Below are 27,541 nucleotides of genomic sequence, written 5' to 3'. Positions count from 1 at the left end.
TTATACTGCTGCTTCTTAGCATTTATTATACTAGACATCTGTCATCTAAATTACTTTAACCTTTTGCATGAATTATTGCATTAATGTTCTCCTTAGAAAGTTATAATGATGTGTAGTAGACACAAATTTTTCTTGAGAAGAAGTATATTTTTTGTGTTGATAAATTGCCAGTCTTTAAGTGGTCCTTTTCACATGTAGACATCAGAAACCAAATGTAGTAGGGAGTGGTGGCTTACACCTGTAATCCCAGCCACTCTTGCGTATGGCAATTCAAGACCAGCCTGGATAAAATGTTGGTGAGACCTCATCTCAACCAGTAGCTTGGAGTGGTGGTACACACCTGCCATCCCACACATGTGGGAGGTCTAAGTAGGAGGATCATGGACTAGCTTGGCCCAGGCAAAAATGTGACAGACACCCTATCCAAAAAAATAACTAAAACAAAAAAGGTTGGAGGTGTGGCTTAAATGGTAGATTACCTGTCTTCCCAGTGCTCTACAACAAAACAAAACACACATCAAACATGACATTCAGATTTCATAGCACCAATTCTCTATATACCTTACTCTCTTCTCACTGGCTACCATATAAGAGGAGTCATTCATTTCAGCTAGGCAGCGTAAATTTTTTTTCCTATTCATAGTAGTTTTTTTTTAAGTTACTGACACTACAGCACTTTAACATAATACATCAGAATAAAAAAGCTTAATCAAGATAGATTCTTTGAAGAAACTTGGATTGAATAACTAGGAATGTTTTATATTTGCCCATTGCTCAGATGTGTGAACATTTTTTCTCATGGTCTTAAAACACAGATTTTTGGTGATTACCTTCCATCTGAATTGTGTTAACATTTTGAAGCTGTATAGTGAATTTGTCACAAGAGGATTTTATTTTTAAAGGGAGAGGAAGAATGTACTTTGAGAGAATGTGCCCTACAGTAGTTGCATGTCTAACTGCTGAATCAAAACCCTCCTTTGTCTCTCATGATGTGCTCTGCAACCCTGCATTTATTCTTTGCCAGGCTTCAGTTTCTCCATTTGTAAACTGAACATAGCAGAAGACAGAAATACTGCTTGGAGTTAGTACATAGTAAACATTAGTGACCTTTTCTTTTGCTTTTAAAAATTCTTTTATTTTCATATTTACAATCTCAATGCCCTTTCGTTATTATTCTACATGTATAATAGGAGTCCATAGGGACCTGAGTAGAATGCTGAACAGGATGAGCAAGTAAAGGTAAGAGTCTTAGGTTATAAAGAAGTTTTTTTTTTTTTGTCGGTCGTGGGGCTTGAACTCTGGGCCTGGGCGCTGTCCCTCAGCTCGTCAGCTCAAGGCGAGCACTCTACCACTTGAGCTACAGCGCCACTTCCGGTTTTCTGGTGGTTTATTGGAGATAGGAGTCTCACGGTCTCTCCTGCCCGGGCTGGCTTTGAACCGCGATCCTCAGATCTCAGCCTCCTGAGTAGCTAGGATTACAGGCGTGAGCCACCAGCGCCCGGCTATAAAGAAGTTTTGAATGTGCAGTGTAAAGGAGTTTTATTTTTGTGCCAGGTCTGGAGCTTGGACTCAAAGCCAGGACTGTCTCCCTTAGCTTTTTGTTCAAGGCTGACTCTAACACTTGAACCACATTTCCACTTCTCGCTTTTTACTTGTTTATTGGAAATGAGTTTCAGGGATTTCCCTGTCCAGGTTGACTTTGAACTTCTATCCTCAAATCTTAGCCTCTTAAGGGACTAGGATTACAGGTATGAGCCACTGGTGTCATACTGTAACTGTGTTTTTAGAATATGGGTCCAAGACAATGAATTGCTTTGATATCATATAACAGAAAGTCTAAATTCAGTATTAGGTAACAGTGACATTAGAAACTTTAGTTAATATATGTTCAGTTCAACAGGATTAATCAAGCATTGTCATTGTTGGTTTGAAGTAGATTATTATAGGCCTCTTCCTTGACCTCTTTAGAGCAAGCACTTTTTTTTTTTAAATCATTCCTCATCCTGTTGATGTTATTTAACAGAATTAAAAGATGCCTAGGTTCCAAGGCAAGGTTCCCAGCTAGTTAGCTGTATTGGACTTCCTTCACTTTCCTCCCTCCCTCCCTCCCTCCCTCCCTATCCCTTGATAGTGCCCAGAGTGCTCAAAGCTAGCACTCTACCACTTAAGGCACAGCTTCACTTCATTTTGGTGGTTAATTGGAAATAAAAGTCTCATGGACTTTCCTGCCTAGGCTGACTTCGAACTGCAATCCTCAGGATTACAGGTGTGAGCCACCAGAACCTCTATTAGTATTTGTTTCTAGTAGACTCATTTTATATTTGTATTCTGTTTTTAAGGATATTTGCGTATCTAGTGACTGTATAAAATAAGGCTTGCAAACAAGGGTGATTTTATATTTTTGTTTTTTTATTTATTTTTACTTTTCTCTCTTAATTTTTGTTTTTCTTCTTATTATAAAGGTGTGATGTACAGGGAGATTACAGTTTCATAAGTCAGGTATTGAGTACATTTCTTTTTGGACATCACCCTTTCTTTGTGGTCTCCCAGTTTTTCTATTTTTTATTTTTTAAAGACTTACTGGAACTTTACAGTGTGGACCACTTCCTGAATTTGTGTCTGATTGTTGCGCAGGGGCATCCTAATCTTCTCTATCTTGTTCAAATTTTACTTTGTTACTGCTGAAGTAAGTACTTTTTTAAAAAATAATTTGTGAGTTTTAGAATTAATGACCTCAGTATTTTAGACTGTGTGTGCGTTAGTTAGCTTCTGCTTTCCTTGATGCTTCCATTGACATCTTATTGGGGGTAAACACCTAATTGAATCATTGGCCACAAGTCTTACTTATGTAGAGAAAGGGAACATGGACTGCTAGGGAACTCGTGGTTGCCCTGCTGGTTAAAGCCCTGGGCCTCCCTCTGTCATTCAGAAACTTAAATTGGCTATGGTTCTCTTCTTCCATCTCTCACCAGTTCAGTTTTTTTAGATTGCATTTCTCTTTCCCATTGTTCTTACTGCACCCAAGTGATTGTTAAACAGAATATTGGAAATGCTTTGTGAACTGGGCACTGGTGGCTCATGCCTGTAATCCTAGCTACTCAGGAGACAGAACCACAGAATGGCAGGTAGCATTTAAGTCCACAAGACTGTATTTCCAAAATAACCGGTGGAGGCATGGTTCAAGTGGTTCAAGGCCTCTGAGTGAGCAAACAGGCCAAGCAAGCTTGAGTCTCTGAGTTTACACCACAGTACTGGCCAAAAACAACAACAAAACAACAACAACAACAAAAAAAAAATCTTGGCAATTTTCAGCATTTAAAAAAAATTTGTTGAAACTACAAGGAAACAAATTATACCCTTCTGTCAATACTGCCATAATCTTTTCTGTCCCCAAAGCAGAAGCAGAATAAAAAATATACTGTATCTCAAACTTCTGTACTGTTGCGCCTTTGTTTACTTCATGTACAAATGTACAAATACCTTCCCTCTTCCCATTTACTTAAAGATATTTTACTCTTTCTTCGATGGTCCCTGAACCATTTTTCAGTTCATTTTCATTTATTAGTTTTATGCTTATTTCCAGTTGGTAGCTGTTACTTCCAGATTTAATCCAGTAATGAGTCTGTACTTTTTTTTGTTTTTTTGTTTTTTGTTTTTGCCGGTCATGGGGCCTGAACTCTGGGTCTGGGCGCTGTCCCTCAGCTCTTCAGCTCAAGGCTAGCGCTCTACCACTGGAGCCACAGCGCCACTTCCGGCTTTTTCTGCTTATGTGGTGCTGAGGAATCGAACCCAGGGCCTCATGCTTGCAAGGCATACACTCTACCGCTGAGCTACCTTCCCAGCCCCATGAGCCTGTACTTGAATGAAGACAATCTCTCTGGTTCTGTAAGTTTCTTTCCTAGCTTTCTTTCCTTTCTTCCTCCTTCTCCTCCCCCACCCATCCATCCCCACAGAACTCTGACATGGAGTCTCTGTTTCTAGGCTTTTCCTACTGGCATGCTCATAGGAAGACTGGATTCTTGTTAGGTTAACCGTGGCATCTATTATTGTATGCTAAGTCTTGGCCCATGCTAATGTGTAGAGGTGTTGACCCTTCTTCAGCATTGTCTTGCCTCCTGTCCTCTCTGTTTCTCATGAGTTCTTTAAGTCTTCTCTGAAATAGTATCATAGGATGGTTAAGAGCTTGACATTGAAGGGTGCTGTCTAGCTTTGAGACTACAGCCAAGTTGACCAACCTTGTGGATCCCTATTTTTTTCTCCCTGTAATTGCCCATCTCTTGTCTGTTAGGATTAATGACACTGACAGAATCTGAACATATCAGTAACTCAAATGTATCTCTTCTAAAGAAAGTTCTGAGGTTAAAATGTCCAGCTCTGCTAGTGGCTCCATGGTCATCAGCAACTTTGCCATTCATTATTGGCTTGTGGTTTCTATTGTGATCCTGAATCTATTGTGGTCCTGATCCTGTGGTTTCTAAGTGATCTTGAATGATTTTTCTTGGTATGACCATTCTATCTACAACTTGAGCAGTAATGTGTCAGCAAGAATGGGAAGGAAAAGAGACTTAAACCTTTTTTTTGCCAGAGAATATTCAGAAGTCACACTATACTTAAGTGCCCTTGTTAGAACTTGTCAACTTAATAGCCTCAGAAGACCAGGGGAAAAACTGTTGCCACCCTGTATCAGGTTTGGTTTCCACCACAGAAGGAGAGAATCAGACCTGAGACTGTTACGTGTGGTGCTTAATGGAGATAATGCACAAATATTTTGTGCATGCCTGACACTGAGTGGCACCTCAGCAAACAGGAGACATGCTTATTATTTCTTCTTTTAAAGGCTCAGGTTTTCTGCACTGTCTACCTTTTCTTATTTTTTTGACTTATCACATGCTTTTTTAAGGCGTACATATTGCCTTTATACCTAGACAATGGAAATGATTTCTTTGCTGGAAGAGCTGGATGGTGTTCTCTTGTTGGAAAACCACTAGTTAGTTCTGTGTAAGAGGTTTTTAACTGTTTACTTCATTAGTAATAGATTTTGAAATTCCCAACTGCTTTTCCTTTTGCATTGCCTTGAAATCTACCTTGAACCAAACTACTGTTTGACACTACTTATATTTTTATTATATTCTCTAAATAAAGGGAGCATCTTGGTAATACTAAATAAGAGTTTTATTTAATGCATAGAGAGCCTTTGAATTCACTCAACAGTTGTTACCTGCCAGGTTGGTGTATGTTTTATACAAGCACACATTGATTCTTTTCTATATAGATCCTTCATCTGATGACTTTTATAGTTCACACAATACTGCTTTGGTTTATGATAGCAATATATTCAAGCCTCCTTTTTCTTTTCTAATTAAGTAAAATTAGTACCCAGGTAAACTAAAATTTTAACTGAGAGACAGAGAAAAGGAAAGAAAATATGACTGAAGACTTGAGTGTCATTTAGTATAGCCTTTTAGTTTATGAAATAGCTGAGTTTTTTTATACTGAACCTTAGAATGGTATTATGTGGGGGCTGCATTGTAACAATTAGACATACACATGTTGTAAATACCTGTGGTTGTGGTTTTTGGTTTTATAAATCAACCACTTAAACCTTTTAGCTGTTGCACAGCATGGTGACTATGGTTAATAACAATGTACACTTTTGAAAGGACAAAAATATATGGAGTTAATGCATATGTCAATTGGTTCCATGAGCCATTCCACAATGTATACATATTTCAAACAGCACTTGAAATATATATAATTTCTATTTATAAATATGAAAATACTTTTTTAAAAGGAAAGAAAATATTCCCTAAAAATTATCAATGGCTTTTAGATTCTTCTAATTATCTTTATCTTACCTTTCAGCGTATCTCATGCTATCCTGAAACTTATCATAGCGCAGCCTGGCTTTGAACTTAAAATCCTCCTGCCTCTATTTCACAAGTGCTGGGGTTGCAGGCATGTGTTGCCACATCTATCTTCTCCAGTAGTTATATAACACTATTTCCATGCATGCTCTATCTACAGTCTTTTTTTTCTCCTTTTTTAGGTATTTTTAAATACCTATATATGTACGGAAAAATTTGAAAAATCAAAACAATTTTGTTAGGATACAGAATTAAAATATCTCTATCTCTTCTTTTGGTAAGAAAACTTAGCAGAGCTCTATCGAGTAAGTATGCAAGCAGGTATGCAGACACACAGACAAATGGCAGATAAATAGAAGGGCAGGGGCATACTCTTAACTGAGTTTGGGTGCTCTCACAAGGTGATAGAGAGACCTCTTATTAGTTTTAAGAATTAATAAAAATTTGTCAAGTGGTATGTATGTATATATCTAAATTAAATGCAACTGGACCAAATATAAAACTACATTAAGCAATGAGCAATTATAAAATTCATAAAACTATTGAGGTTAAAGTTAGTATCATTCAACATTTCTTAGGAATCCTAAAAAAGAGTTAATGAGCATCAGTTCTAAGGAAGCAAAATCAATAGGGTAAAATTAAGAATCAGTAGACTCGCTTGATTTTCTACTTCAATGAAGAAAAATGTGTGCTAAACATTTTAGATGACAGTAATCAAAATTGCTTTTTATAAAGTTAAGCCTTTCCTCTAGCAGGAATTTCCAAAAGTTAACCAGATATTTTTATATAATTGTTATTAAAACTTACTATGAAATGTAACAAAATGCTCTGGTTTGGAAAAATGTTTTATTGTATAAGATTAACTCCGTTATATTTTATGATGGGAACAGATTTTTTTAAAGAGATAGTTGTCTCATTCTTTAATATTCAAATCAATATTTTTTTCCTAAAGCAAGTAGTGCTGAAACAAGAATAGAGTTTCAGTATTTTACATGAAAAATGCTTGGAATTTTTTAGGGGGATTTTTCCCCCTTCTCTAACAGGATTAGTGCTTAAACCCAAAGCTTTGCAAATGCCGGACAAGTACTCTATCACTAGTCCAAGTCATACATTGTCTCTTAGAAAAATTCAATTCATTTGGGTCCTTTATATCAACTTATAAAATACACATCTCCTTGAGATTTTAGTATTTTGGTTGGATCAAAGGCTTGAACCAAGGCAAGTGTGCTGAGACATGCCTGTAATCTAAGTACCCAAGAAGAAAGGCTGAGACAGAAGGGTTGTGGGCTTAAGGCCAGCCTAGACAAAGAAAGAATAAAAAATAGGAAAAAGGAAACTCAACCTATTGTTTGTTTTGACAAAAAAAAAATTACAAAGAACACAATTACCTCTTTCTAAATTATTTTAGACCAACTTTAGATTTCATCTTAGGTATCTCTTCTCAGCAAGTGTTCTTTTAATATTTCTCCCTTGCTGTTTGTTGACAGAAACAAATTAACTTTAATATTAGCTTAAGCAAAATATGATTAGGAATATATCTGCTACAGAAGAAAAATCATTACTTAAAAGCTAGACACTTAGCTTCTAAGTTGCATGCTGTTTTAGATAATCCATAATGTATCTCTGCTTTACTAGCAAGGATAATTACAATTGTGACACTATAATTTTAATCTGGGCCACCATCATTTCACTTAAGAGTATTTATTTATAATGATCAGATAGGCATATTTGTAAATTAGGCCTTAATAAGTATTAATCCTACTGATTTTAACTTACTGATAAAACAGCTACTGTGGTTATTGCTGTGGATTTTTTATATGAGACTAGTAAATAAGTCCTGAAAGCCATCATAGGTATTTTTAAACTAATAAAATGAAATCTGTCTACCTATCACAGTTTAACATATATTCTTTTTTTTTGGGGGGGGGGGGAGGTCCGGTCGTGGGGCCTGAACTCTGGGCCTGGGTGCTGTCCCTCAGCTCTTCAGCTCAAGGCTAGTACTCTACCACTTGAACCACAGCACCACTTCTGGCTTTTTTCTTTTTGCTTATGTGGTGCTGAGAATCGAACCCAGGGCCTCATGTATGCAAGGCAAGTGCTCTACCACTGAGTCACCTTCCCAGCTCCTTAACATATATTCTTGTCTTAAAATACTTAATAATATAAGCACTCTAATAAGCATTTATTAGATAAAAGTATAAAACCAACTTAATATAAATGAATGTTTTATGCCTATTAATCATTATCATGAAAGCAGGCCCTAACTGAAGGCCTGTGAATGTGAGGCACTTCACATACAACTCAGAATTTAAACCTTACCAAAAAAACCTGTCCAACAATCATTATTCTCCCTATTTTCCTATGAGGATGCTGAACCTTTTAAAAGTTAAGGATCTTGGTAATGGTCTAATGAGGAAGTAATTCAAGTCAATTTTGTTTTGTTTTGAACTCAAGGCCTGGGCACTGCCCCTGAGCTTTTTTGTTCAAGGCTAGTGTTCTATCACTTTGAACCACAGCTCTACATCTGGCTTTCTGGAGGTTAATTGGAGATGAGAGTCTCATGGACTTTCTTGCCTGGGCTGGTTTTGAACCATAATCCTCAGGTCTCAGCCTCCTGAATAGCTAGGATTACAGGCATGAGTCAGCTAATTTAAGTAAATTTAATGGAATTTGAACCCAAATCTTGATTCCAGAACTCATTCTTTGTACCATACTTTTCTCATATTCTGTGGATTTTTACAAGTCAAAAAATATTAACCTCCATTTCCACAAACGTGATAAGTAAAAATCTCGATTCACAAATAGACAAATTGGGATTCCCTGTAGACTAGTGAGGTGGATGATTCACTTTGTTCTTTCAATAATATGGTGTGACATAAAAATATAATTTGCTATTCCAAAATTCAGTTTTTACTGAACATTTTAGGAATACTTTCACTGTGAGATTGTATCAAGTGAGACAAACCTGTATTTTGCTGTTCTGTTTTCACACCCCCTTCATAAGTGCCTGTTTTGTGCCAACATCTAGGTATTAGGGATATGAGTGGCCTGTTTTTTAAAAACCAGACATGCTTCCTGCTTGGATTCTGAATCTTGCTTGTCTCTTGTGATCCAGTAAGAAGGAAAGAGTAACAGCACCCTTCTTAGGGTCGTTTCATGATTAACTGAGATAGTGTGTATTTATAGCATTGTTTTTGAAATATAATAAGACACTTAATAAGTGTTATATTTTATTAACAGCCTTTTAAAAGTAACATTTGAAAACAGGCAATCTTTAAAAAAAATAATAACCCAAACAAGTTTATTCAATACATCATTATCTTTAGTCTGGAATAAGAAAACATCTTTCTTGTTTCATTTGGAAAGTGTTTCATTTGTTGTTCATGTTGCCCATATACATTAAATGTATAGTAAAATCCATAAACTATGTTCTTGTTTTACTTAAAGTTGATGTTTTCATCCCTGCATAGGCTAATTCCAAATACAAGAAAATATGTTTAGTTCCTGGCAACTATAGTGACATTCTTTTGATTGCCTTTCTGGAGAAAAAAGAAAGGAAAATAAAGTGATACTGTAACTTGTTCTTTAGGACAATATTTACTTAGCAGAAGAGGTTTGAAAAAGAAATGACTCTATCACTGCAAAGAATATACTATGAAAGCTTCATTCTTACAATATTTTGTGTGATTCTTGAAGGGAAAATACTTCTAAATGATTTTACAAAACACTAAAATTAAAAACAAGATCTTGTCAATATATTACAGCACATATTCAACCACTCGAATATATAAGTCTAAAGACAAGTAATATATAAGAAGTTACAAGTATAACCAACAAGCTAGTCAAATTTCCTTTAGATTTTTGTTATCTTAAAATAGTCTTATCCCTTAGAAGCCTGAGATTAACTGCATCCTGCATTTAGAGATGGTCCATATAATTCAGTCTCATTTCTTTAGTGGATCCTACCAGTAATAACTTAATTATAAAAGTTAAATTCTTATGAATTGATGTGAAGCCTTACTTATAGTTCTTTTGTAAAAACTTGTTCAGCTATATTTCTCAAAAAAGATATATTTGAGCACTTTTATTATCTCATTTTGACATTAAATTGCTATCTTTTTTTTCATTACTGCAGTCCAAATGCTAAGCTACAGTCAGTCCATACCCTAGAGAGATATAGACAGTTCAATTCTAGGCATTTAAATTTTACTGGTTTTTTTTGTATTTTCATAGTTCTTTAGTTTCTAATTGAGTAAGCTATTTAAAATAAATAGAGAACTTACTATTTCAATGAAAAGATTTTTATAGTACACATAAAAGAAAATTGTGTAGTTGACATGGAGTTCATTGTTTTTCTTATGAGAACTTTAGGGAACTATTTAAAAGATTATTGAAGCTTTCTTTCACAGCTAGCTTTTACATTACCTTAGATGTTCCAACTGCATATTAATTACAGTTCTGGGAATGAATATCAGCTTTACTTAGTCTAAATTTTTGTCAATAATCACAATTTGGTGTACATGTCAGCCAAGATTTTCAAAATTCTTGGAGTTTATTAAAATTTAGATTTAGTTAGCAGTATTGTTTATTTTTAGACAGGTGTCCTATCACTTGAGCCACACCCCCAGTCTTTAACAGCTTTTTTTCTTTACTAAGAAAAATCCTTTTCTTTCTATGTCAATATATACTATTTTATATAATCAGATGCATAATGGCTTTTTTTAAGGGAGTAAATGAGTTCATAGAAATGAGTTAGCTATCCTTTGAAGGGGAAAGGGAAAAGGCTACACACACATTAGAAGTTCAGTTTGTAGATTAGATTATAAAAGTGGCCGTATGTGAAACAAGTTCTTTAGATACTTAAGTTAGAATATAATCTTAAAAAATAAGCACATCTCAGTGAGTCTGAGATTTTGCATCAAAATAGTTGTTAAAGAAGAATTAGTAAATCTTGTTTACTGTTCATTTAGAATTCTGAGCTTAAAAATAGATACTTAGAGTGCTTGTGAAAACAGGCTCCCTTATTATTCTAATACTATATAATATGATGAGATTAATGTACCCATGCTGTATTGGAGCTCCATGTACAGAGATGAATTTGCTAATTTTTGTTACTTGCAAGACCAGCCAGATTACTATGGCCCAACAGTTGATTACCTCAATGCTTAATATTATGCAAAACCATCAAGTATTACTTGTTTTTAAAGTGACACATATAACTTTTTGTTACAATTATTAGTACAAGCAAAGAAGCTAACAGTGGTTTTATTTTTTATTGTCATTAAACGATCTCTGAATTTTCAGCAGAATAGCATTCATTTGTAATGCCTGTATGAAATACAAAAATTGTGAATAAAGCTTTTGGTGTCTTCTCTTAAAAATCAAGTCAGTAGCCTTGAAACCTTTTAATGGGCTCATTTTGCCTCATCCTGGCACTGTTTTAGGTAGGTCAGTTTTGCTTTCAGTGATTAATTTCACCAATTCAGTTTCTTTTTAGATTTTTACCATATATAGAAAGCATTTTAAACTGTCTAACCCTCAAAATATTTTTATTACTATTTACTTTAAGGAACCATAGATAATTTACATGCTTTTAGTGTGTGTGCAAGTTCCCAAGACACTCTTGAAAGACAGCTTAGGAAAAATAAACAAATAGCAAAAGCATTCAGTCTTTATTTACATATAGAAGACCACTGTTTTCATTTTAGATGCAAGAGTCTGAGCAGCAGGACCACCGGAGAAGACATCTTTAGCTATAGAATTTACATACCGTCAGCTCACAGTGCTTGATTAGTAGCCAGGCTCTGTAGGACAGAGCTAGCTGAGCACGTTGTTTGGGATGCCTTTGATGCTGTGGTTTTCTGAAGCTCCTAGCTGCATGCATGTTGCCTTTGTTCGTGAGACAGGTAATTACTTGATAAAATGAAGTGCATCACTGTGAACAATTGACCCTTTGGAGCAGTCCAGGCTAGTTAGCAGTCTAAATCCACACTTTAAAGCCATCATGATCGCCTCAAACTTCAGAGTTTCCAGGGTGCAGACAAAGGTGTTGTCTTCCTTTAGTACAAGTCGAGTGCCATTTTCAGACTTTATGAAGTATTTAAATTGAATGATATTTGATGATATTGAAAACTCCTCCGGAAATCCATCCAGTCTGCTTTTTGACACCAGCACAATCCGTGATTTTATTTTTGATATAAAATCAGGAGCATTACAGAAGATTCTCAGTCCTTGTGAACGATCATGATTGTCTGTTATTTCCAAGAAAGTCGTCTCTCTGGGTGTTAGCTGTTCTTTCTCCCACCTGGATTTTACTTCCTCCGCCAGTCCCTTGAGCTGAAAGAATTCTGCTTCTTGGGCAAGAAGTTGATTTTCTCGAAAACCTTCAGGCAATAGAAGTTCTCCATTTCGTAGGAAGTTTAGGACATGCCTGAAGAGGAGCCCATCTCTGTCAATGAAATAATGGCCATCAGCGTCAAAGGGGCAGAGGATTTTTCCATTTACTATACCTTCCAGGAAAGTGTCTGGGTACTTGGTCAGTGTTTGTTTTTGAGTGATGTATAAATATCCACCAACATTGAGGGTCATCAATGTGGATTTGCAGCTCTTTCCTTGGTCAGTATCTTCCAGGCTGTTGTGTTTCCCTTCATATTCCTTTTCTTTTTCTCTTCTGATTATTTTGCGCTCCATTTTTGAAGATGCTATTTCAGCTTGTTCTTGGCTATGAGGCTCTTTTTTTTTATTTAAGAAGGAACACTACCACACAAACACGCTTTTATTCCGTCCCAGCCTGGCGATGGAATGGAGATGCTGGCAGCATTTCTGCACTGGCAGCTCCGTCTTACAGTAGGTGGCGCATGGGCTATGCACGCAGGAGCTTGCTGGAGTAAGATGAAGAGAATTTGCATTTAACTGTATCGGGGAAGGGATTTACTGTGAAAGGCTGTTATATCTATTCTTTGAAGTAAGAGTCACACAGAATAAATTGAATTTCCTCTCACCAGTTAAATAGTTACACATGTTTCATTCTCCAGCCAAATGTGAGTTTCTCATTGTTAAATGTCTACTTGATTTCTTGGGCAAGATTAATATTGAGTAATTCTGTTGTGTTTTTGGAAACTAATATATAATGCATAAGTATCATTTTTTAAAATAATTTATAAGTAAGAAATCTTAAGTGAAAGGAACAAAGCATGTAAAATTTTCTCTCCATTGTAAAAGCACAGGGGTGTAGTGAATTTTGAGACCCAAATAGGAATGTTTAAACTTGTTATTTGTGACATTGCACTTGAATTTAATTGGATTTGCATATAATTTTGGCTTGATGTTCAATGAGAAGATTAACATCCTTTTACAAAAGGGTTTTGTTTTTTTAATCCTAACAGGTAAAAAAACTCACATAGATAGGCTTTATAGCAAACACTCAAATTTGTGAAGGGTGGGAGTATTAAGATTTCATGAGCTTATTTCAAGCTAAACCAGCTTCAGTGATGCACAGACAGACCTCCATAGGAAACACAGTGTGCAATTTGTTGGGAAGAAAAGAAGATAGAGATTCAAAATACTACTATAGAACAGGTCATGACCAAGTTAGTTTTGTTTGCATATTGTTTTACAAAGGGTAAGGTAATGATGTGAGTGTGATGTTCTATCTTTCTCCTTTTTTCTTCCGTTTCTCTAAAACTTAACTTCCAAAGCATTTTAGGGTTCTGAGCTATAATTTAAAAGCTTAGTTGTGGGGGTGGGGGGAAAGAGATGGGAAGGGATGGGAAGGGGAAACAAAGGAGGAGGCAACAATGCTTGATAAGAAATGTACTCATTACCTTCCTCATGTAATTGTAACCCCTCTGTATGGTATTTTCACAATAAAAAATAAATAAAAGCTTAGTTGTAAAAATTGTGAATCTTATCCTCAGCCTCCTATTATTGGCCTGCCTGTCTACTAAATTGCTCTGAAGAACTCACTGTTCTAAGAATTAGATTTTAGATTAGACTGATATTTTTTAATTAAGGATATTTTTTAATTATCCAGTTGTATATTGGTGTTTTTAATGCCTTTTATTTTATCTAGCTAGTGTTAGATCTTCTTTTGATGTTAAAAAACCTAGATCATTAATTGTAGCAGATACTGAATTTAACATTTATATAGCATTGAGATTATTAAGAGCACATTGAAATTGGACTGGAAAACTGCAGCATATCTTCAGAAGTGGGTTTTTGCTTAGAACAAAAACAAACAAAAACCCCCAGCTTCTTCATTTTACCAAAGATACAATTGCATTCTGGGAAATTTTTAGTGTTTTACAACTTGTTAAGGACAAAGCTAACACTTAGACCAATTCTTTCTGTGAGTTATGCAGCATTTAGAAAAGTTTGCTCTTATATTCTCTTATATTATAATCTTACATATATATTGACTTTGGGGGTTTTTTAGAGTCAAGTTTTCACTATATATAAAGAAATGGTCAGGGGCTGGGAATGTGGCTTAGTGGTAGAGTACTTGCTTAGCATGTTCGATTCCTGGGTTCGATTCCTCAGTACTAGATAAGGCCAGAAGTGGCGCTGTGGCTCAAGTGACAGGGCACTAGCCTTGAGCAAAAAGAAGCCCAAGGACAGTGCCCAGACACTGAGTTCAAGCCCTAGGACTGGCCAAAAAAAAAAAGGAGGAAAGAAACGGTCAATATGTTTGGGAAGGTATATAATTTTGGATGTATTTATGCAAGTTTTATGTTGCTATCATAAATGGATATTGCAAGGCTGGGAAGGTGGCTCAGTGGTAGAGTGCTTGCCTTCACGCATGAGGCCCTGGGTTCAATTCCTCAGCATCACATTAGCAGGGGAAAAAAAGCCGGAAGTGGTATGGCTCAAGTGGTAGAGTGTTAGCCTTGAAGCTGAAGAGCTGAGGGACAGTACCCAGGCCCAGAGTTCAGGCCCCACAAGCAACCAAAAAAAAATAAAAGAAAAGAAAAGATGGATACTGCATAAGGGGGGCATTTTATAATAGACAAATCTGCAAAAGCATAATAACTTTACATATGGGTGTAGTTCTCTTTTGATGAACTTAGTGAGATACCAGGATCAGTATATAAGATTGTAATATAGTGATGGAGACAGTGCTAGGATTTTCTTCTATGGGAAGTAAGATGGTACAGTCAAATGCCATGTAAGGCTGGGTCTGCTTATATTGACCTTATATTGGTCAGACCCTATTTTAGGGAAACCTGGTTGTATTGTTGCTGCTAGAGAATGGGCTTGCCTTGGGATAAAGAGGTAGGTCTTGAGGCTGGAAGAAGGATAGACATGGCACTTCTAGCCTCTGGCATCATCACTCCACAGTCCCACTTCTGATTTCTGCTGTCCCAAATTTCAAAGCCACGTATGAATGTATCTTGCTTCTCCAGGCTTGCATTAATGGCCTTGACTCCAAACCTGTCCATCATGTGCCTGTTCTATGCTTTATGACTTTTCCTCCCTCTAAATTTCTCCCTGCACTGCTTGGTGTACAAACCCGCCCGGGTATGATTTGTTTGCCACCCTTGGTTTGGCAGCAAGAATGTAACTGAAGCCTTGTCTTACGGCCTTACTGCAATCTGACATGAATCCTTAGGGCTTTTCTTTCCACTTCACCCCATTTGCAGTCTTAAAAAAGGCAAACAGCATCTAGTAGGCCCTACTTTATCCACATTACCTTCATTAAAGTGGTGATTATATGCCATGGAAAGGAGCTCATTGACTGTTGGCTGCCTGTCATAGTTCACTTGGCTCTTAGTAGAAAGCCAGGTTGCAAATCTTCTCCCAGTTTACATTTACTTAGGGTGGGAGGTGCTTGTCCTAAGTAGTGAGTCAGCTCTATACAGCCCTAAACTATACAATGGTGCTTCTGTACTTATACCAAAAGAAACATGCCTGGTTTATGTCACTATATGTCTTGGTCACATTGCCCATATAAGCCAGCATCTCAGTTCAGTGGCTTTGCCAGAAGGACTTAAACCACACATCAAGATGCACTTGACTTGGGAATTTCACCTGCCTTGCAGGCAAAAAGACATAACTTTTTAGACACAACTGTTTTCTTTTTAGAGTCATACCCTTTTAAAAAATCAACAAATCATCTGTCTTAGACACCTGTAATTGTACACACAATAGAGCCCTTTAAAATTTAAACTTTGAAATTTTGAACATGCCCTTGGTAAGAGCCTCTTCTGTAGTCAATTAAGCCCAATACCTAACCAAATTTTGGCCAAACCTCCCACTATGAGGTAATGCTAATCTACTGTCTGTAATAGGCAGAATTTATTCCAGGCTAATGAAAGGAATTTCCATCTTTTCCAACAACTCCTAAGGGGAAATGAGGTCCTTGTCATTACCATGAGCAACACAAACATCATGATAAATATGCTTGGTCCATCTAAATTCAGTGCATGGGAGAGAAGTAGAATCTTGCCAGCAAGGTTTCTCTCCTGATGGGAAGATACATGGTTGGGTAATTTTCCTGAGCCCAACAGATCACTCCTCTATGAAATTCCAACAGTGCTTTTCAGAGAAAAGCCATAGTCTCAGGCTCTAAGTGGCGCTATGGCTGAAATGGTAGAGTGTTATCCCTGAGCAAAAGAAGCTCAGATAGTGCCCAGGCCCTGAGTTCAAGCCCCAGGACTGGTTAAAAAAAAAAGTAAAATAAATTAAATAAATAAATAAAGTGATAGAGTGCCTGCTTAACAAGCACAAGGCCTGAATTCAAACCCTAGTACAATAAAAAAAATTACCTAACTAATTAATTGTATCAGGTAATGTTCTGGCATTTAAAAAATCAAAGGTGTTTTCCTTGTTAATGTAGTTGTATTTGAATGTTAAAACTGCTCATTTTGACATATAAAATAATTCTACATTATATTTTCTGAGACTAGAATCATGCTAATGTAGTACAGTACTGCCTTATGCACCTGACCACAACACCTCAAACTATAGAATACTGGAACCTTCCAGCCAGGCGCTGGTGGCTCACGCCTGTAATCCTAGCTACTCAGGAGGCTGAGATATGAGGATCGCGGTTCAAAGCCAGCCTGGGCAAGAGAGACCATGAGACTCCTATCTCCAATAAACCAGCAGAAAACCGGAAGTGGCGCTGTAGCTCATGTGGTAGAGCGCTCGCCTTGAGCTGAAGAGCTGAGGGACAGCGCCCAAGCCCAGAGTTCAAGCCCCACGACCGACCAAAAAAAAAAAAGAATTATTTCCAAAAGTAAATGTGGTAAGGAGAGCAATAATTACTAAAGATGAAATTAACAACAAATCATATTAAATTGATTTTGCAATGTGTGACAGTGAATCTCTGAAAAGATTCCACGAATATGGTGATTTTTCTTCCTCTATACCTACTGTAGTGTTTGACCGAAGTATAGTACTGTTGGATGAATCTGTATTCCAGAGACTTTATGTTTTCAGAATGATATTTCTGTGTTTTTGTTACTTTTGTGTGTGTTTTTAAATTTTTTTCTAATTTCAAATTGAGCCATTACAGCTAGATTCCAAAGTTTAAGGCAGGGTGCTGATGGCTTATGCCTGGAATACTAGCTACTCAGCAGGCTGAGAGCTAAGAAAATTAGTTCAAGGCCAGGCCAGGCTGTGAGATTTTTATTGCCAGTTAACCAGCAAGAAGGTGAAAGTGGAGGTATGGCTCAAGTGGTAGCATGCCACTGGATACTCTCAAGTGGAGAGTACCCAGGCACTGAGTTCAAGTCACAGTACCAGCACACACTTTTAAAAAATCAAAATGGAATTGTTTGATTGATTCATTGATTGATTCATTGATTGATTTTTGCATGTCTTGGACTTGATTTTGGACTTGGGTCCTTAAGTCCTCCTGCTTACTCAGCAACCATTCTTCCAGTCTTCCAAAGTGTTTTTTGAAGACGTTTCAGATTATGGATTTTTAGATTAGAAGAATACAATTTAGTAAAGTCCATGTACATACTTCTAAGTTTAAAAAAAAACACCAGAAAAGCCGGGTGCTGGTGGTTCATGCAGCCTGTAATCCTAGCTACTCAGGAGGCTGAGATCTGAGGATCATGGTTCAAAGCCAGCCCAGGCAAGAATGTCCGTGAGACTCTTTATCTCCAATAAACCACTCATAAAACTGGAAGTGGTGCTGTGGTAGAGCGCTAGCTTTGAGCTGAAAAGATGAGGGACAGCGCCCAGACCCAGAGTTTAGCCTCATGACTGGCAAAAAAAAAAAAAAAAAAAAAAAAAAAATCAGAAATTGGAGACACTTCTGGTCTCAAGCACTTTGGGTAAGATATAGTCATTTAGTTTCTCAGTTGATAGCTACCATCCTTCCTGCTCCAATCAATCAGTCTTTTCACCATAGGTTCCATTTAGGCAACTTTACAACTTTTTTTGTACAAGAATGTTCCTCTAGTGCCTTTTTCTCCCAGCCTATAGGGACAGGTTACAAAGGCACTAATGTGAATAACCATGGAGTTCTTTTCTAGATCCAAGTCTAGATCTCAAATTGTGGTTTCACTTTTTATTTTAAATTAGGAATCTCCAGAATACTAGTCATATTCATAATTTTAATATTATAAGAAATCACATATAAATAGGTAACTTTTTACTTATGTGACTACAGCTCTTTGCCTTTGAGTTACACAATAAGATGCTAACTTTATATATTTCTCTGAAATCTGAGCATATATTTTTGATTTCTGAAATTCCTGAAGGTCAAATAGAGATCAGGATATCACTTAACAAGTCTGAATAAAGATCACTTCTTTTTTCTTCTTAATAGAATAGGAATAGTGACTGCCTAAGTGCTTTGTTAAGCTGTCAGGTGGCAGCATCCTAAGGTTACAGGCAAAACTTCCAGGACAGTATCTTAAAGGTGAGAAAAGGAGACTACTGAAAATATTAAAAATCACTTACCTTTGGATACACCTACTCAGTAGAAGCAGAAGTATTCGATCCTTTTACAACGAGTGTGGGCAAAGGAATTGTGTACATACAAAGGGAGTTACTTCAAAAGTCTGAAAGATCAGTCCAAAGTCTTGTGCTCCAGCTCATGGTGGTTCTGTGTTTTAGCTGGAGTTGGAAGTGCCCTTCAAGGTTCCCACATTTGAATGAGCAATGTCTTTTGGGAATGAGTGGCTATAACTTCCTAATGCCTAAGGACTTCCTACATCCCTGATGTCATTACTTACATGCCAATGCTAATAAGTGCCTGTCCTGCTTACTTATTACTTTAACTTGTTAAAAAGTACCTTGGGGTCTCTCTTAGTTCTTCAACATAAAATGTATCTGTTTCAGCTATAGACTAGAAAGCTCTAGTTTAAAACAGAGGCTTGACTCTTTCAAGTCTTAGCAGTTGTTCTAAGAAACCATTTCTCTCTAATTTATGCTCAAAGAAATTCTAAATATGACCAGGCACTGGTGGCTCATGCCTGTAATCCTAGCTACTCAGGAGGCTGAGATCTGAGGATCGCGGTTCAAAGCCAAGCCCAGGCAGGAAAATCCGTGAAACTCTTTATCTCCAATAAACCACCAGGAAACTGGAAGTAGCACTGTGGCGAAAGTGGTAGGTAGAGTGCTAGCCTTGAGCTGAAGAGCTGAGGGACAGCACCCAGGCCCAGAGTTCAAACCCCATGACAAAAATAAAATAAAATAAAATTCTAAATATGTCTTGTTTTCTAGAAAGTATTTTTTTTTGGGGGGGGTCCGGTCGTGGGGCCTGAACTCTGGGCCTGGGCACTGTCCCTCAGCTCTTCAGCTCAAGGCTAGCACTCTACCACTTGAGCCACAGCGCCACTTCCGGCTTTTTTCTTTTTGCTTATATGGTGCTGAGGAATCGAACCCAGGGCCTCTGGCATGCAAGGCAAGCGCTCTACCACTGAGCCACCTTCCCAGCTCTAGAAAGTATTAAATGAACAGACAAAATAAGTACTAATGAAACAATATGACATTCTAAATGGAGGAGAGTAACAGTGTTTTTATTTAGTGAAAGAAACTGGACAAGATTTAGAGATTTGATATGTAGATGTTGAGGTAACATGAAGTAACTTTACCAAAGCAACCCTGATTATAAAATTCTTGCCAGAATCCTACACCTCTTTCTAGGCTGTGTGTTGTATATTTAACCTTTAAATTTTGTTCTCAAAGGGTCAGGCATAATAATATACTCCTGTAATAGCAGCTACTCAAGAGGTGGGAATTGGAATGTTTGAGATTTAAGACCACCCTGGGCAAAAAATTAACCAGAGACCCTCATATCATCAGGTTGAGGCCAGTCTCAGGCCAAAAAAAGCAAAAAAACAAAAACCATGAGACCCTATCCAAAAAAATATTCAAAGCAAAAAACAGGTGAGGGTATGGTTAGGTGGTAGGTGAGTTCAAGCCCCCCATGCCCTCCAAAAAAAGCTGGGTGCTGAAAACTCACACATAGAATCCTAGCTATTCATAAGGTTGAGATCTGATGGTTGAGTTGATATTCAAAGACAGATCCATGAGACTTTTTAATTGACTAGCAAAGGGCCAGAACTAGAGGTTTGGTTTAAGTGGTAGAGCACCAGCTCTACACACACACACACACACACACACACACACACACACACACACACACACACACACACACACACACACACACACACACACACACACACACACACACACACACACACACACACACACACACACACACACACACACACCACAAATACACATATGTATATATACATATATATAAATAAAATAATACCATATCCATATACTTGATAACATACTTTGGACCACATGTGTCAGAAGCCAATTGGCAAACCAATCTAGCCAAAAAAGGGAGATAAAAAGGACGATTACAGGTGTGAGCCACCAGCTCATGTTTTTTTCACTCCCATTTTCCAAAATTTTCATTTTTTTGAGGGGGGGGAGGTCTGGTTGTGGGGCCTGAACTCTGGGCCTGGGCACTGTCCCTCAGCTCTTCAGCTCAAGGCTAGCACTCTACCACTTGAGCCACAGCGACACTTCCGGCTTTTTTTTTTCTTTTTGCTTATGTGGTGCTGAGGAATCAAACACAGGGCCTCAGGTATGCAAGGCAAGCACTCTACCACTGAGCCACCTTCCCAGCCCCAAAATTTTCTTAGCTTATGATATTGCACATATTAATAGTTAAAACTCACATTAGAGCCAAATGTGATTGCTCATGTCAGTAATTCTAGCTACTCAGAAACTAAGGTTGGAAGGATTACAGTTCAAGGCTAGCCTGAACAAAAAGTTCGTTTATCTCAGCCAATAAAAAGTTAGGCATCAAGCTGGGCACTGGTGGATCATGCCTGTAATCCTAGCTACTCAAGAGGCTGAGATCACAGTTCAAAGCCAGCTTAGACGGGAAAGTCCATGACACTCTTAACTACAATTAACCACCAGAAAATGGAAAGTGGTGCTGTGGATCAAAGTGGTAGACCACTATCCTTGAGCTGAAGAGCTCAGGGACAGTGCCAAGGCCCTGAGATCAAAGTCCCACAACCTAAGAAAAAAAAAAAAAAAACCACTGGGCACTATGGTGCACATCTGTCTTGCCAGCTACACAGGATGTTTATATTGGAAAATCAAATCCAAGCCATCCTAGGAAAATAGCAAGATTAAATCTCAAAAATAACCAGAGCAGTAGGGAAGCTGCTGGCTTTCACACTTATATTCCTAGCTACTATGAGATCACAATTCAAAGCCAGCCTGAACAGAAAAGTCTGTAAAACTGTTATGTCTCGTGAATCACCAAAAGCTGGAAATGGAGCTGTTGCTCAAGTGGTGGAGTGCTAGCCTTGAGCAAAAAAAGGCTATGCAAGAGTACTCAGGCCTAGACTTCAACCCCAAGTATTGAGGGAGAGAGACAGAGAGAGAGAAACTGCAGCAATAGCTAGTAGAGTTGGCAGCAATTCTCAAGCAGAAGAGTGCCTGCCTATCTTTTTTCTTTTAAATCCAGGTGTAAATATATTGGTCTTCTTTATTTTTTTTGATTCAGTAGATAATGTACAGTACAATGTTTTGATACATGTATATATTGTGGAATGACCAAATCATGTTGCATTGTACTTCATAAGAACATACCACTGAGCATACATTTGAGAATATGGGTTCACGTCTGCACTCCTGAGGGTGAGTGTCATGTTTCTTTTATCTTGGTTACTCCTGAAGTGTTTTGCAAGAACCTTTTACATAAGATGTAAGAATAAAAATAATTTTTCTTATAACATTTATGTTCCTTCAGTTTGATCCAGAGAAGTAGCTTTAAGTAAAGATTTCTGTATTAATGAAAAGGATCTGTGATTAACAGCAATGGTGTACACTTGGGTGCTCTTAAAATAAAATGTAATGTTCATAGTACCTTTTACCTGGAAATTCCAGCATTGCTTTTAAAAAGTATAGAATGGAGGCAAAAATGAAACTGTGTTCCTGTATGGCTTTTAAAACTCTGACAGCACAAATCATGAATAGGGGGCTAAGGCATAAGTAAATTGGCTTTTAAATTTTGAGAGGAAAAGAGGAGGAAAGAAACAGAGATAGGGGATTATTAAGGGTCACTCAGTTGCTGGGCAAAATGGCTGGTGATTAAAACGTGCCTCTTGCCGGGCGCTGGTGGCTCACGCCTGTAATCCTAGCTACTCAGGAGGCTGAGATATGAGGATCTCGGTTCAAAGCCAGCCCAGGCAGGAGAGACCGTGAGACTCCTATCTCCAATAAACCACCAGAAAACCGGAAGTGGCGCTGTAGCTCAAGTGGTAGAGTGCTTGCCTTGAGCTGAAGAGCTAAGGGACAGCGCCCAGGCCCAGAGTTCAAGCCCTATGACCGACCAAAAAAAAAAAAAAAAGTGCCTCTTACAGTGGTATTTGAAAGTTATATTAGAAATGAAAAGAAAATGTAATCAACAGATACTGAGGAGCTGAGTTTTGTTGTTTTGTGTGAGTGACCTTGACTAAAGAAACTTTCCGGTGGGGTTGGGAAGGTGGCTCAGTGGTAGAGCGCTTGCCTTGCATGCCTGAGGCCCTGGGTTCGATTCCTTAGCACCACATAAGCAAAAAGAAAAAAGCCGGAAGTGGCGCTGTGGCTCAAGTGGTAGAGCGCTAACCTTGAGCTGAAGAGCTGAGGGACAGTGCCCAGGCCCAGAGTTCAGGCCCCACAACCAGACCAAAAAAAAAAAAAACAAACAAAAAACAACAACAACAAAAAAAAAAAAAAAAAGAAACTTTCCGGTGCTATGCAGAGAAGACTGATCTTAGCTAAAAGTTAAATACTACTAAATATATGGGGAGTATCCCCAGGTGCTATTCAAAGTAATTGTTTAGTATTCAACATCAGTGAATGCTAGGATTTTCTATTCAAGTATTATCAGGGAAGTTCTCCCAGATTTTATGTCACTACTAGTGATATTGGTAAGATAAAATTATTTCACTGGGCTGGGAAGGTGGCTCAGTGGTAGAGCGCTTGCCTTGCATGCATGAGGTCCTGGGTTCAATTCCTCAGCACCATATAAGCAAGAAGAAAAAAGATGGAAGTGGTGCTGTGGCTCAAGTGGTAGAGCGCTAGCCTTGAGCTGAAGAGCTGAGGGACAGCACCCAGGCCCAGAGTTCAGGCCCCACGACCGGACCCCCCCCCCAAAAAAAAAATTATTTCACTTATTAGTTCAAACTGAATGCTAGGCCGTCTGCTCGCAAGGTAAGCACTCTATCACTTGAATCATGCTGGCCATGGACCTCGGTCCTTCTGTCTGCCTCCAAGTAGTTAGGATCACAGATGGCCACCACAATCTCCAGCCTTATTTTACGTTCAGAATCATTCATCTGTGTTCCAGTGCTGGACTTTTTTCTCATACATATAAAACACTTTATATATCAAAATTTCCCAAATCTTGCCACCATAATGACTAAAGAATTTTTCATGACATACTGTTCAGCTTCAATGGAGAGAAAAACTGGGATATAAGATCTGTTCTTGGTATAGAAAAATTCAAATTCTTGGGGCTGGGAAGGTGGCTCAGTGGTAGAGCGCTTGCCTTGCATGCCTGAGGCCCTGGGTTTGATTCCTCAGCACCACATAAACAAAAAGAAAAAAGCCGGAAGTGGCACTGTGGCTGAAGTGGTAGAGTGCTAGCCTTGAGCTGAAGAGCTGAGGGACAGGCCCAGGCCCAGAGTTCAGACCCCTCCCCCCAAAAAAATTCAAATTCTAGTATTACTAAATTCACTCAGAAGGGGGAAATTCTTTTTTGTTACTAAGTTGAATACAAAATAACAATGGCTTTTATTTTATTTTCTTCCTGGCACATTTGCTAAAATGTAGGTATGCATCTTTCCCATTACTAATATCAGCCACCTGATAGACTCATCATGAGATAGGTTACATGTGGTATGCTGAGGGAATCTTCAAAATATTGAATAGACACAGTGTATTCATAAGTACAATACCCTGAATCCTGGAGACAAATGTAGATTTTCTAATAAGAATCACATAGGTAGGCTTCTGTGTACACTTCCACATTTTGTTGAGTGTCTCTCTGTTCTTACAGTTGGCTCAGTCTTGAAGACAACATTGTATCTTAACTCTCTTTGATTCCATGATGCTACATGTGCCTCTTGCCCTAGATGGTAGGCATGTAGTTATGGTGGAATGAATGAAGTCATTCACCTTGAAAAGATGAATCACAAATGCGTTCCTTATTATAATGCCAGAGGATTTGCTTCCTCTTCTCAAAGCCCAGGTGAATTCTCCTGGAAATATGATTGAACTTCAACTATTTCTAACTAGTCATAAAATTTCCAGCTAGTTTAAATATGAGATATGTCATGTACATATTACATAATAGGTAGGCACATGCTTGGTACCCTGTAGGCAAACCAGATACAGCTTTTACTTCCTTGTTTTGTTTCTCCTGGGTTTGGAGTGGGGATCCTATTAGCATTATTAACATAATGGAGGGTGAGCAAATGCAGGTATTACATTTGTTGTATATTATGTAAAAAATGAACTGCATAGAAGGGAGAAAATAGAGAATGATGTAATGGGTGCCAATGATCAAGACACATTGTATTCATGAACTGATATATAATTATAATCTCTGTATAATTACTTAATAAAATTAGAGAATTGTTAGCAGGAGGGAAATGGACTTTCTTTTAGGACAAATATTTATATTTGTCCAAAATTCAGGCACTTTTTTGCTATGTATCCATTTGTCCATGTGTCTGCCTGCTTTGAGACAAAGTCTTTCTTTGTAGCCCAGGCTGGACTTTGAACTCATGGATTTTTTTGCTTCTGCATCCTGAGTGCTAGGATTATAGGTGTATGCTATCGCTCCTGGCTTGCTTATTATCTGACACACCCACATTTATAAGTCTGCTAGGAAACAAGTTAGAGCGACTGGCAGGCTGAACTGGTGCACTGTATAACCAAACATGACCCACTTGTTTCATAGTATTTTCTGGGCTGGCTGCTTTACTGACAGAATAGTCCATTTGTGTGTGCATGTGTGTGCACACGCACACACATACACACACATCTACGTGGTTTTTTTTTATTTTATGCCCTTTTAAGTCATTATTTTGAAAAATATAAGTATATCGAAGCTGTTGTTGACTAGAGGCTATAGCATCTTGAGAAACAAGCCTGATGGAATTATTTGTTACTAGCCAAGAATGAGGTTCTTCCTATATTGACCAGTGATAATTACTATATTAACTTAATACAATTCCTTTATTTCCTTAATTTTTACCATAAATAATACTTCTATTCTAGTACTATAGTTGTATTTCAGAATTTAGCCTTGAAAATGATACAACATACTGTTTTCTTGAATATATTATTTTTCTTTCCATTCAAGATAAACTGTCATTGGAAGGAATAGTGGTACAGAGAGCCGAATGCCGACCTGCTGCCAGTGAAAACTACATGAGATTAAAGAGGTTGGTGATTTGGTTTTTGATGTTGTGGTTTGGTTGTTTGTTTGTTTTCATAGGGAAAGGATGCGAGAGGTTGTGCCAGTCCTGGGGCTTAAGTCCTGAGCTTTTTTACTCAACGCTAGTATTCTACCTCTTGAGCCACAGCTCTACTTCCAGCTTTTTAGTGATTAATTAGAGATAAGATTGCCTGGGCAATCTCTGAACCAAGATCCTTAGATTTTTAACTTCCTTTATAGCTAAGATTATGGGTGTAAGTCAGTGGTCCCCAGCATTAAATGTAAAAATGATATGTAATATTTCTCTTTGAGATCAAAATACATACCTCAGACTTGCCTATGACTGCAAACAAATCATGGTTATTGTTGAAAGTATTTGTTTCAAAGGTAAGAGGGTCTTTGGTACTAAGGAACTCTCAGAACTTAGGCTGTTATTTGAGATACGTTAAGCAATTGTGCTTTTTTTGTTTGATTGTTTTTCTTTTGGTGTTACTGGATTAAGCTACTGTGTTAATATGTCCTAAAAGTTTATAGAATATTTTTAGCTATATATATGAATTCTCTGAAAACATATAATAGGAACTTTATGTCATTTTATTTTCAAAGGCTATAATTAACTATAATGAATACATGCCTAATGTGTAGCTGCTAAAGTGCTTTCTTTTCTCTTGATCTATGAAAACCTTTTTCTTTTGGTGGTAGTAGGGTTTGAACTCAGCCTCATCTTGTTTAACTTGTTTAGGTAATGTTCTACCATTTGAGCCATGCCTCCAGACTGACTTTCTGCTGGTTATTTTGGAAATAGTCTCACCAATGTTTTTCCTTAGGATAGTGTTAAACCACTATCCTCCAGATCTCACCTCCTGAGAAGCTAGTATTATAGGCATGGGCCACTGGTGCCCAACTTATTGAGAACTGTTAAGAGATTTTTTTGTTTCAAGATTCCCTCTCCACATACACACTTTTGTAGATGTAACATTTTGTAATTAATGCATATTTTGACTTCCGTGAATCAGCAGTTTTTTACACCTGTGTTTTACCTGTTCTATGTATGGTTTATTTTTTAATACTGTTCGTTCCCATGAGCTTCAGAATTATAGGTTCTTCCTTTCTATCAGTTGCTTTTATGGACACTAGAGAAACAGTAGCATACAACACAGGCAGGCTGTCCACTGAGGGGCTGCCCTGTGTGATACCAGCCTCCAAGAACAGGCTGCTCAGGCCCTGCCTACATTTTCTCATCAAAGGAGTGATGCTTGCGCTGGACCATCTCTGAATTTCTCATCATCTTAGTTTAGACTCTGATTCTTGGCAGTAACACAAAGAGACTGGTTTTCTTGTCTGATCATTCCTTAATTTAAATGCCTCCTTGGGGCAAGGAAAAGAATGACACTCAAAATGAACATTTATATAACAGTAAGCAGCTTTAGGAAACAGGCAGAAGATGTTTTCAACCTATAGGGTTTATATACAATACAAATCTTTTTAAAGATTTCTCTTCTTCAAATAGCTACTGAAATTGAAGAAATGTAACAGTCTGCTTATAAACCACTTGCCAAGATCTTTTTCTGTGGTCTTCATTTTCTTTAAAGGCTTTCTAAAGACTCCTGATGATGAGAGCAGGGCAGTCACCTGCTGTGTTTACAGAATAGCTGGGGGAGAGGGAGCGGTTATTACAGCCAAAAATGGGAAAGTGTTTAGCTTTTTGAGAAGACCAGCCATTATATATTTTAGTAGCGAGTGACTGCCTAAA

The 27,541-nt window shown here is 37.7% G+C and overlaps 2 protein-coding genes and 1 non-coding gene across 3 annotated transcripts in view; 1 reads left to right on the top strand and 2 right to left on the bottom strand.

Moving 5' to 3' along the window:
- LOC138820305 (general transcription factor IIF subunit 2) overlaps positions 1 to 27,541 on the top strand; it is a 133,523-nt gene that overhangs the window by 51,893 nt on the left and 54,089 nt on the right. The window contains exon 5 of the mRNA XM_070011980.1: positions 25,714 to 25,795. Within this exon, the coding sequence (XP_069868081.1) occupies positions 25,714 to 25,795 (82 nt within the window). The remainder of the gene's footprint in view (positions 1 to 25,713; positions 25,796 to 27,541) is intronic.
- Positions 2,590 to 2,693, bottom strand: LOC138820307 (U6 spliceosomal RNA). Its single transcript, XR_011369825.1, has one exon. It is a non-coding gene; the product is annotated as a U6 spliceosomal RNA (small nuclear RNA).
- LOC138820304 (BTB/POZ domain-containing protein KCTD4) overlaps positions 8,901 to 27,541 on the bottom strand; it is a 38,194-nt gene continuing 19,553 nt past the window's right edge. Inside the window, exon 2 of the mRNA XM_070011979.1 lies at positions 8,901 to 12,745. Coding sequence (XP_069868080.1) covers positions 11,775 to 12,554 — 780 coding nt within the window. The 5' untranslated portion in view covers positions 12,555 to 12,745 and the 3' untranslated portion in view covers positions 8,901 to 11,774. The remainder of the gene's footprint in view (positions 12,746 to 27,541) is intronic.

The sequence above is a fragment of the Dipodomys merriami genome, unplaced genomic scaffold (assembly GCF_024711535.1).
Source record: "Dipodomys merriami isolate MVZ:Mamm:240054 unplaced genomic scaffold, mDipMer1.0.p SCAF_857, whole genome shotgun sequence".
In the NCBI taxonomy this organism is placed as follows: domain Eukaryota; kingdom Metazoa; phylum Chordata; class Mammalia; order Rodentia; family Heteromyidae; genus Dipodomys; species Dipodomys merriami.
This window is presented reverse-complemented; position numbering and strand designations above follow the sequence as displayed.